The sequence below is a fragment of the Typopeltis vanoorti genome, chromosome 4 (assembly GCF_054136105.1).
Source record: "Typopeltis vanoorti isolate ZY-2024b chromosome 4, IOZ_Tvanoo_1.0, whole genome shotgun sequence".
In the NCBI taxonomy this organism is placed as follows: Eukaryota; Metazoa; Arthropoda; class Arachnida; order Uropygi; family Thelyphonidae; genus Typopeltis; species Typopeltis vanoorti.
Window position 1 is genome coordinate 98780180 of NC_143552.1, and position 12098 is coordinate 98792277.

General features: G+C 34.6%; 1 protein-coding gene across 4 annotated transcripts in view; it reads left to right on the forward strand.

The window, feature by feature from the left end:
- Positions 1-12098, forward strand: part of LOC150107542 (DNA ligase 3-like) — a 505727-nt gene that overhangs the window by 153165 nt on the left and 340464 nt on the right. For all 4 annotated transcript variants that reach the window (XM_090391370.1, XM_090391373.1, XM_090391372.1 and 1 more), the window contains one exon: positions 1095-1174. In XM_090391370.1, the coding sequence (XP_090247496.1) occupies positions 1095-1174 (80 nt within the window). The remainder of the gene's footprint in view (positions 1-1094; positions 1175-12098) is intronic.

Below are 12098 nucleotides of genomic sequence, written 5' to 3' on the forward strand. Positions count from 1 at the left end.
TAAAAGATGTTGCTTTCACTGTTAGTCTGTTATTGATAAATGTAATTGATATTTTATTGTTTGTTTGCATAGTTTTGATGGAAATTCTTTTATCAAATTTGTTATGGCAGTTGTTTATTTATATATTGTAGCTCTGAAAGCAGACAAACACTGAACCTGTTACTGAGGTCTGTGCATATGTGATGTGGGGAGGAAGGAAGCCCTGCTATCACTATTAAAACTGGCTAATTTAGATGTGTCTGAAAAAAAGGATTGTAAAATTCCTCCCATCACAATTGTCATTTCAATCTACATCTCTCTCTCTCTCTCATCTAAGTATGCATGGTCACCTGTCTGATGTAGTGAAAGGTGACCATGCATACTTACTACTTACTACAACATACTACTGAAAAGTCACAGTCAAAGTCCTGTAGGTACAATGCTATGCTAAAAGAAATTCATTATATCAGATTATCCACTAGTCTATGAATTTGCTCTACTGAGAGTTGACTGTAGTATATGACAAAACCACTTGTTCATGAAGCATCGAACCAGTTATTCAGTTCTGTCATGGAGGTAGAGGATCACATTATTCATTATTTATTCTTTTTGTGAAAAACCCTTAAAGGTTTTCTCTTGGTGATTAAACTATCTAGAAAAGGATAATGAAATTAAGAAACTGAAGCATTTGGTAGAGCAACTCTGTTTGATATTGTAATTCTTCTACTTTCAGGAACTTGGTGTAAACTTGTTTACACCAAGTTCCTGATAAATGGGAGATGAATTTCATTGCCTGATACATTTATTGAAGGCCTTAAAAAGTCTCATGTTTGGTTTTTAGAGCAGTATTTCCAGATTATGTTAAAAATAAAAATAAAAAAAAAATATGAAAAATATAATTAATCTCCCCCTCCCCATCTTATCCACTGTTTAGTAATGTATTATAGCTTCATAACCTTTTTGTGGGAGGGAATCACATAAAAGAAACTGAAGTTCATGAAAGTTAAGTTTGTTTTGAAAGTAAGAAATCATTATTTTAGCACTTAAATGATTTTCTTGTTTCTCTATCCTTCATTGATGTTTGCATTTATTTAAATATTTTATATAATTGATAGGTGGATAATTATCTTGAAAATCTTTCAAAATTAACCAAAGAAGAGGATCAGAAGAATTTGTTGAAAAATATAGCTCGAAGGTAAAAAAAATTTACATTAAAGATAACATTTCTGCTTGAATTTATTAACAAATTAATCTAAATAGGAATTTATAAAATCATAATTTACTGGAGTGTATCTTCAGTGGTTGTATAGAATGCAGTTATAATTTTGTGTAATTAAGACTTCATTTTTTTTTTATCAACAGTTGTCTCCCAAACGATTTGGTTATTTTTAACTTCTGAATATTACCAGTTGTTAGTTTTCTGCCTTCTAAGCCAGAAAACTAACAACTGGTAATATTCATTGCAGAATGTGATTAATCTTGGAACCGAATGAGAGGATGGTTGGAGAGTTTATAAGATGAATTTAACATTTCTGCCAGGCTGTGTCTGCACATGGGAACTAGCTTCTGTGTGTATACTTCTTCTGCATTGGGTGGTCACATTTTCACATCTATACAGCATGTTAGTCGTAACTTTTTAGAATTTTATTTATAAAATTAGCATTTGTGAACTGTCTTATTGATATTGAAAATCTCAAAAGCAAAGTTGAACTGATTTCAAGTTTTATATATGCATGTACACTGTTATTTGCTTTAGAAAATTGGTTTTACATAAATCATTTGCTTTCTGCACTCAATAACTGCATTATAAACAGCTGTTATTACATATTTTCTGCCATTGAAAATTTGAAAGAGGATATTAGGACAAATGTGTTTAATTAGATAGTATGTTTGGTGCTACAATAAATCTGTTTTGCCTCAATACATGTATGCAGGAGGGGACATATTGTATTTTTCATTATGAAGAGTCATTCCAGTAGTCTCTAATTACACTAATATTTGCTAAATATAGTACATAGACTGTAAATATCTGTACTGTATTTAGTGACAATAAAGCTACTTGTTTCTCTTGCTTCTGCAGTATAGATGTTTTTTGCACTAGAGAGACATATTTATTCTAGTCTACAGAAAGAACAGACATAAGAAGTAAAAATCTATTCCTAAATAAAATGACTCCTTATATTTATTATAAGAAGTGGACTGTGTCCATTGATCTCTAACAAAATGTTATAATATGTAAACAAAGGCATTCCAGTTGTCTCTAATTACATTAATATTTGCTAAATATAGTACATAGACTGTAAATATCTGTACTGTATTTAGTGACAATAAAGCTACTTGTTTCTCTTGCTTCTGCAGTATAGATGTTTTTTGCACTAGAGAGTTAGAGAGACATTTTCATTCCAGTCTTCAGAAAGAACAGACATAGAAGTAAAAATTCATCTATTTGTAAATAAAAATGACTCCTATGTATTATAAGAAGTGGACCGTGTCCATTGATCTCTAACAAAATACTATAATATGTAAAGAAAGGCTTAGGTGTCATTCATTATTTCTAATGCTTAACAGTATTAATAACACCAATAGGAAAAAATATATTTATTAAAATACTAATATTTTGCTGGTTTTTCTACCCATCGTCATCAGGAAGAAGTGATGTGAAGGAGTATCCAGATAATCCTTCACATAGCTTCAGATAGAAAAATACATCTATATTATATAGAAGTTTTATAGATCTGAGTAAGTATTCTTAGAATTAACATCAGTTATGAAACACCCTTCGAACCTCAACAAGTACGGTTGCATTAATTTATCAAAGATCTCGGAGACTATTAATTTAAGACCTAATAGCTGGCCTTCTCTTAACTTTGTAGTTTAGCTGACCTATAGAGGGGCACCTTGTAAGGACATCATCATCAAATTCCTGCCATGTACCCTCAAGGAGTGTACAGGATATGATAGTACTACATGAAAAAAATTACATCGTTATTAATTTCCTATCTACAATTTCCTCCAAATCAGTCTGTTACTTGTCACGACTCCAACATTATCAGATCTTATATTTCTATCGTCTAAAGCGCTTTGTACCGTATCAATCCACCTATATCTTGGTCTTTCTCTGGGTCGTTTTGCTGCCAACCTGGCAGAGAACACTTGTTTTGCTAATCTTTCCTCGCCCATTCTGTTTAAGTGACCATACCACCTGAGATTAGCTCTGCTAACCCATTCCTGGATGCTGACAATATCAAGTTCTTTCCTAATATCCTTGTTTTTAATATGATATTGCCATTGATGCCATCTGTTCACGCCTATAATCTTTCTCAAAACTCACGTATCTGCGGTCTCTAGCCTTTGGTCAAGTGTTTTACTTCTGACCCAGCTCTCATATCCATAAGTTAAAACTGGTTTGAACACTGTCTTGTATACAGCTAATTTAGTGTTCCGACTAATTTCTCTCTTATTCCATATGAATTTATTCAATTGACTTCCCACCATACCAGCTTTGCTGATTCTGTTGCTATTTCTATATTTAATTTACCATCTTCAGTAAAAATCGTGCCTAAATAGCTGAAATGTTTTACTTGTTCCACAGGTTCTCCATTCACAACACAGTTGACATTTTCAATGATTCTGCCTATTTTCATTGTCTTTGTCTTTTTATTGCTGACCTTCATACCATATCTATTACAACAGCTATTCAATTTAGTGAGAGAATCTTGCAGACTTGTAGCAGATTTATTTAGAAGTATAACATCATCTGCATAAAGCAAAGAGCTGACATTAACATCTCCAATTTTGATATCATGTTTAATACCACTTTCCTTCATAATGTGATCCTTATAGATAATGAATAACAGAGGGGATAATGTACATCCTTGTCTCACACCAGATTTAACATTAAACCATCTTCCTGTACTTCCTTCAATTCTAACTGCTGACTTAGAACTCAAATAAAGACTAAGTATTGCTTAATATAATGCCCCATTGACACCATATAACTGCAGCATATTGAATAGCTTCTCTCTTGGCACTTTGTCATATGCATTTTCCAGATCGATAAAACTTAAATACAGATCTTTGTCATATTCCCATGCTTTCTCGATTATTTGTCGTAAAGTGAAGATCTGATCCTGACAGCTTCTATTTGGCCTGAATCCAGCTTGTTCTTCACCAAGCTTTTCTTCCACAATTCTTCTTAACCGTTTCTCAAGTATACTTGCATGGATCTTGCCAGGAACACTCAGTAGGGAAATACCTCTGTAATTCTCACATGCAGTTTTATTTCCCTTTTTATATATGGGTACTATGAGAGCTCTACTCCAATCATCGGGAATTCGTCCCTCTGTCCAAGCTTTCTGAACTACGCAGTGCAGCCACTATAAGACTCTTATACCACCATACTTCAGCATTTCTGGTCGAATATCATCTACTCCTGCTGCCTTTCCACATTTCAAGCCTTTGATGGCTTTTTCTACTTCAGGTATTTATATGTATTCCTGACTGCATGCCTGGTCAGTGTTTTTTACCACTGTGGTGTCATCACTGCTTGTTTCATTTAGCAGTTTTTCAAAGTAATTACTCCATACTTCAAGGATATCTTTTTCTCCCGTTTCCATGTCAACTTTATCATCTCTAATTACTTTTACAGCACTCTTTCCTCCATTCTTAAGCTTCTTGAACAACCTCCAGAATATTTTGTCACCTTCTTGATATTTCTTTTCTATATTCTTGCCAAAGTCCTCCCATGACTTTTGTTTAGCTAGTTTTACACAGTGTTTAGCATTCTTGCATTTGTCTCTATATTCTCTAAGAGCACAAGCTGACTTATTTGACAGTAACTTTTGGTATGCTTTCTTCTTTTCCTTCACTGCCTCTTTAACTTCCTGTGTCCACCAGGGAGTTCTGATTTTTTTATCCTTACAGACAACCTCACCACATGCGTCTCTGGCAGAATCAATCAATGTTTTCTTCAGAGTTTGCCACTGAATCGCCAAGGTTTGATTCCTGTTCTCAAACCCTTCCATTTTTTCTTTAATAATCTTTGTGTATTTTAGTCTACAGCTCACATCTGAGAGCTGCTCAACTTTTATTTGCTTTAAAACTTTCTTACATGTTATTCTTTTCAATATGAAATTCAATTTTATCCTGCTCAAGACTAAATAGTGATCACTTCCAATTTCAAATCCTCTGTACACTCTGGTGTCCTGCACCAGGGAGAGAACATCACTATCAACAATAACATAGTCATTGAGACTTTTCTTATTCCTAGCCTCTTCTCTCCATGTGAATTTGTGCACATTTTTATGTTGGAACATGATGTTAGTAATAACCAGTCCATGTCCTGAGCAGAAATCCAACAGATACTTGCCATTATTATTAGCTTTGCTCTTTTCTCCAAATTTTCCCAAAATATTTTTGTATGTCTCACAATCATTTCCTACTCCGCTATTTAGATCTCCAACAAGGACCAACGTTTTCTTTTTCATTGTGTCAGTTGCTTTTTCTAAAGCATCAAAAAATTCTTCCACTTCTACCATAGGCACAAATCATACCAAAGGCATAATCATAGGCACAAATAAGTCTCTTTGTCCAATTCCCCATTCTGATATTAGCCCACATCACTCTACTTGAGACTGCCTGCCATTCAAGAAGATTAGCCTCGTATTTTGTGTTGAATACTATGGCTACCACTTCTTTTCCTTGATTGTCATTGCCTGAATATAACATTTTGTATTTACTGCTCAGAAAGATCTCACCAGTTTTTGTCTTTTTTGTTTCAGTCACCCCTATTATGTCGATCTGGTACTTATCTAATTCCTCAGCTAGCTCTATTTCTTTGCCATTCAGACTTCTTATGTTGATAGTACCGATCTTTAACTCTGGTGATGTTGAGTTGGGGTTTATTTTCAGATTTTTTCCAGTAGCTGACTTTTCGCTGTTCACACTGGTTCCCTGGCGAAAACAACGGGGGCCTTGTTTAACCGTGATATGCCCCAGCTGGCATGAAATTTTGTCATGTTGTACCATCATTTTATATTTTGGTTTAACCAATAAGAATACAATTTGGTCCACTAAATCCCAAATTGCCAGCCCATCCTCGTCCATTCAGTATCCAAGTAGATACCCAACAGGGTGCACCACGAGAAGGTGAGGATTGGACATTAGGTCAGAAGCCCTGGTCGGTTCTCCGCATTTCTTTAAAGGCTATGTGGAGGTCTCCTCTCAGTTATACAGCTTTGACCCTTAAGCACCCCCTTGTAAGGACATTGAGTGTCAATTTAAATTGTTGTTTAATGTCAATATGTTGTAAATTGTTGTTTGAGTGTCAATTTAAATTGAGTTCCAATTTAAATTGACAATTTGTGCCCTGAAAAGTCTAATATGAAATGTCTCATTGACTATGTTATTATTGATGGTGATGTTTTCCCACTGGTGCAAGATACTAAAGTGAATAGATGATTTGAAATTGGAAGTGATCACCATTTATTCTTGAGCAGGATAAAATTGAATTTCATAACGAAAATGAGAACATGTAAGAAAGTTTTAAATCAAATGAAAGTTGAGCAGCTCTCAGATGTAAACTGTAGACTAAATAAACAAACATTATTCAAGAAACAATGAAAGAGTTTGAGAACAGGAACCAAACCTTGGAGTCAATGGCAAATCCTGAAGAAAACATTGATTGATTCAGCCAGAGAGGCATGTGATGAGGTTATCTGCAAGGATAGAAAAATCAGAACCCCCCATGGTGGACATAGGAAGTTAAAGAGACAGTGAAGGAAAAGAAGAAAGCATATCAAAAGTTCCTGGCAAATAAGCCAGCTTTTGCTCTTAGAGAATACAGAGACAAATGTAAGAAAGCTAAACACTGTGTAAAACTAGCTAACATCATGGAAAGATTTTGGTAAGAACATAGAAAATAAATATCAAGAAGGTGGCAAAATATTCTGGAGGCTGTTGAAAAAAGCTCACAAATGGAGGAAAGAGTGCTGTAAAAGGAATTAGAGATGATAAAGGTGAAATGAAAATGAAAAAGATATCCTTGATGTATGGAGTAATTACTTCGAAAAATTGCTAGATGAAACAAGCAGTGATGACACCACAGTAGTAAAAAACACTCAAGAGACATGCAATCAGGAATACATATCCATACTTAAGTAGAAAAAGCCTGAAATGTGGAAAGGTAGCGGGAGTGGATGATATTCAACCAGAAATGCTCAAGTATGGAGGTATAAAAGTCTTACAGTGACTGCACTGCATAGTTCAGAAGGCCTGGATGGAGAGACAAATTCCAGATGATTGGAGTAGAGCTCTCATAGTACCCATAAATAAAAACGGAAATAAAATTGAATGTGAGAATTATAAGGGTATTTCCCTACTGAGTGTTCCTGGTAAGATTTCAAGTATACTTGAGAAATGGTTGAGAAGGATTGTGGAAGGGAAGCTTGATGAAGAACAAGCTGGATTCGGGCCAAATAGAGGTTGTTTAGGATCAAATTTTTACATTACGACAAATAGTTGAGAAATCGTGGGAATATAACAAAGATCTGTATTTAAGTTTTGTCGATCTGGAAAAGGCATATGACAAGGTGCCAAGAGAGAAGCTATTCAATATGCTACAGTTATATGGTGTCAAGGGAGCATTATATCAAACCATACTTAGTCTTTATTTGAGTTGTAAGTCATCAGTTAGAATTGAAGAGAGTACAGCAAGATGGTTTTTACGTTAAATCTGGTGTGAGACAAGGATGTATATTATATCCTCTGTTATTCATTATCTATAATGATCACATTATGAAGGAAAGTGGTATTAAACCTAATATCAAAATTGGAGATGTTAATCTCAGCTCTTTACTTTATGTCAGATGATGTTACACTTCTAAATAAATCTACTAACAGTCTGCAAGATTCCCTGATTAAATTGAATGACTGTTGTAATGGATATGGTATGAAGGTCAGCAATAACCAAGACAACAGACAATGAAAATAGGCATAAGCATTGAAAATATCCACTGCATTGTGAATGGAGAATCTATAGAACAAGTGAAACATTTCAGCTACTTAGGCACGATTTTTAGTGAAGATGGTAAATTAAATATGGAAATAGACATCAGAATCAACAACGCTCTAATGGTAGGAAGTCAACTGAATAAATTTATATAGAGTAAGAGTGAAATTAGTCACAATGCTAAAGTAGCTGTTATACAAGACAGTGTTTAAACCAATTTTAACTCATGGATCTGAGTTAGAAATAAAACACTTGACCAAAGACTAGAGACCACAGATATGAGAATCCCGAGAAAGATTAGAGGGGGGTGAACAGGTGGCATCAGTGGCAATGTCATATTAAAAATGAGGATATTAGGAAAGAACTTGATATTGTCGGCATCCAGGAATTCGTTAGCAGAGTTAATCTCAGGTGGTATGGTCACTTAAACATTATGGGAGATGAAAGATTAGCAAAACAAGTGTTCTTTGCCAAGGTGGCAGGAAAAAGACCCAGAGGAAGACCAAGATATAGGTGGATTGATACGGTACAAAGTGCCTTAGATGATAGAAATATAAGATCTGATAATGTTAGAGTCTTGACAAGTAACAGACTGATCTGGAGGAAAATTGTAGATAGGAAGTTAGTAATGATGTAAATTTTTCATGTTGTACTATCATATCCTGCACACCCTTTGAAGGTACATGCCTGGAATTTGATGATGATGATGATTTATTCCTTTACCAATCTACCTTATTTACTCATTCGTTTCTCTTAATTCTCTCTTAAGTCTGATTAATTCCTTACTCATACAAATCTTATTATTTCTCTATCCACTGGCCGCTGTAAACATTGAATGATGGTGCACCTCACTGTTAACAAAGACACTGCTTTAGGCTAGAGCTAATTCCTTTGTTATAATCATCATCATCATACGTATCAAGGATTTAGGCCTAGTATGGCCTGTTCCGGCCTTAGAAGTCATCGTTGAATCGTTTAAGAGGGCGTCCTGGTTTTCTTTTTCCTAATGGCTTGTACTTTAAGGCTTGTTTTGGTAATCTTTCTGTTTTCATTCTTTGAACGTGTTCCATCCATCTATGTTTATATTTTTTAATTTTTTCAATTACTGGTTCTTGGTTTAATTCTTTCATAATATCTTCATTTCTTTTGTGATCAAATAGGGTATACTTTGCAGTTTTTCTCATAAACTTCATTTCTGCTGTTGTTAATCTTTGTTTGTCTTTTTGTTTTATTGTCCAGATTTCGCTTCCGTACATTAAGACCGGTAGGGCTAATGTATTGTATACTTTTAGTTTGGTTTGTTTTTGAACTAGGTTTGGTTTAAATATAGAGTTAATTACTCCTGTTATTTTTAAATATATTGCAATTTTTATGTTTATATCTTTTTCATTTTCATAAGTGATCATACATCCTAGGTAGTTAAATGAATTCACCTGTTCTAAGATCTTGTTATCTAATACTATTTTAGTTCTTGCTGGATCTTGTCCTTTAAAGGCCATAGTTTTTGATTTTTCCGTTGATATTATCATACCATAATCTTTGGATATCTCATTTAGATTTAAAATAGCTTTCTGTAAGTTATCTTCAGAATTTGTAATAATTATTTGGTCATCTGCAAAGAGGAGAGTGTTTAAGTTAACTGTAGGTGAAAGTTTAATTCCTTGATGTAAATTTTTACTCCATTTTATTATTATTTCATTTAAGTAGATATTAAAAAGAGTTGCTGAGAGGGGACATCCCTGTCGGACCCCTTGGTTTATCTCTCTTGTATATGATAGCTCATGATTTAATCTTATGTTATAATTCTTTGTTATAATTCAGGTGTTAACCCCATTTCTAATTTTGGAAAAATTTATTTGTTAACATTGAGCCATCCAAAATTATTAGACTAGAGAAGCTTCGTCATCTGTGAGAAAACACTCAATATTCATACAATTACTATTCCAAATTTCATCAAAACTTATGTGTCTCAATTTCACTGCAGTCGTGGCTATCCCCAAGATTTTGATTTGCACAGGTTTTACTTTATAAGTGGTACATTGAGAACCAGGCATGTTATTAGGTTGACAAGAAAGGATTTATTCATTAAAAAATATGGTACAATTACTGATAATTATTTAACTAAACTAATTCAGTCATGCAGGTGTAACCTGGGTATTCTTAAACTCTCTCAACATGAAGCAGTATCTAATACTAAACACATTATGAATTCATTCTAATTACTTAACATTCTTAGGTAATCATTTACCAAATGTTGATCTCAGGAACTATCTGACTATAACAAAACTATATATATTCAATCACAATACTTTGCAAATCCTCATATGCAGAGCTATAACATTCTATATGTGGATCAGATGTTAAAGTCCTATTACTCTTCGAAAGTTCAGTTCCTGTCTTCGTTACAATCTAACATTCCTGTATATACAAAAGATTTAAAAAGTTCTTACATTACCACGGCATTAGGATCACTCTGGCTTTCTCTTTCGATCATCTTCTCTATTATTATGGCTCGTTGTTTCTTCCTCCAGTTTACTGCTATCAGAAAGGACTGGCTAGCGAGTATGTTCAGGATTCACTTCCTTCGATGTAGGCGAAGCTGGTCTGCAGTGTCGGTCCACGTGGTTCTGCACATCATCTCGGTCTACGCTGATTATACCGCTGTGCCTAGGCCTATTCTCGCTCTGGATCTCTGTCTTATTGCATAGCTGCTTATGGACATCGTCCTTTTCGACTGCACTCAAACTTCCTTTTCCGGGAACGACAGGAACAAGATGGAAAAAGAACCATGAGTTGGCGTTGTCAAGCTCTGTATATTCACTACTGTGATATTCTCCCTACTACATCATTGTTTTTACCCGGCATCTAACTCTTCTGAACTCCGTGCCATCGCTCTTCCTTGCCTGTCCACGGGGAACTCCTGCGTGCCTTTTAGACTTTGCGTAGGTGACTGCCTCCAGACATGTTTTTAATCCTCTTATCTCTTCTGTAACTTTGATCTAAACTTTGACATACTAGGATTTTTCACTTATTTTCAACCTCTGTTGTATTCACAAAGGCACTTAATAATATATTACACATGGAAATTTTTAAATCATGGATTTTATCGTTATTTTACAATCAATTTCACTTTAACAATATACAAGTAATTCGCTGAGAATTTTGATATTTGTTAAATCTGAATGAAATGTAGCATAGTAAATATCTCCTTCATTCAAGATTTAACAAAGGTTTTCCCTTCCAAATAAAAATTTTTGTTGGAAAATTTTTTTTCTTTTTTGTCATTCCTGTACAGATTTTGGAGGAGACTTGACTACGTCATCTGGGTCTTAAATTGTCTCTTGTTTTTGTGCAAAAACTTCTTGTTTCATTTTTTCTTATTGCACATCCCGTATCACCTTCTGAATACTTGAATTTTACCGTTGTCGTGGTTGTGTCGCACATTATGTGAAGTGCGCTTATTGAACCCTGGCTTTAATAAATTTAGTTTAATCCTTCATCCAAGTGTGAGCAAACAAAGTTTGTGCCTGAAAGTATCTTCAGGACTGGGGTAAGGTAAGGTAAGGTAGTTCAGGTGCAAACTTTGTTTGCTCACACTTGGATAAAGGATTAAACTAAATGTATTATAGTCTAACCAAGTGAAAAATAAACTTTGAACCCTGGCTTGCTATAGAATTCTCTAGGCCATTCAGTAATGCTAATGAAATTAACGCCAATCGTTCTTAGATAAATTTCTTCCATGCTCCCTTCTGCATCACTAAGTTCGTCAGACAGTTTGACTCTAGATATGCAATGAGCTTCAGAATGAGCATTGACCCTTGAGGTGGAGGTCCCTTCCGAACCCATCTGATTGCCTATCAAACTTTCTCTAACTCTGTCAATCTGCTCGACATCATCTCCACATTGCATTCCAATTTCGTGTGAGTTCTTATTTCTGTTCATATACGGTGATCCTTGACTCTCCTTATTTATCCTCTTTCTTCCCAAAAGATACACTTCATTCCTTGAGTAGTCACACGAGAATTTATGCTTCACAAGAAAATCGTTTCCAAAAATCAATTGAATGTGTGGGAGAGAAATCCTGGGCAGGACCAATAACTCATGCCAAACA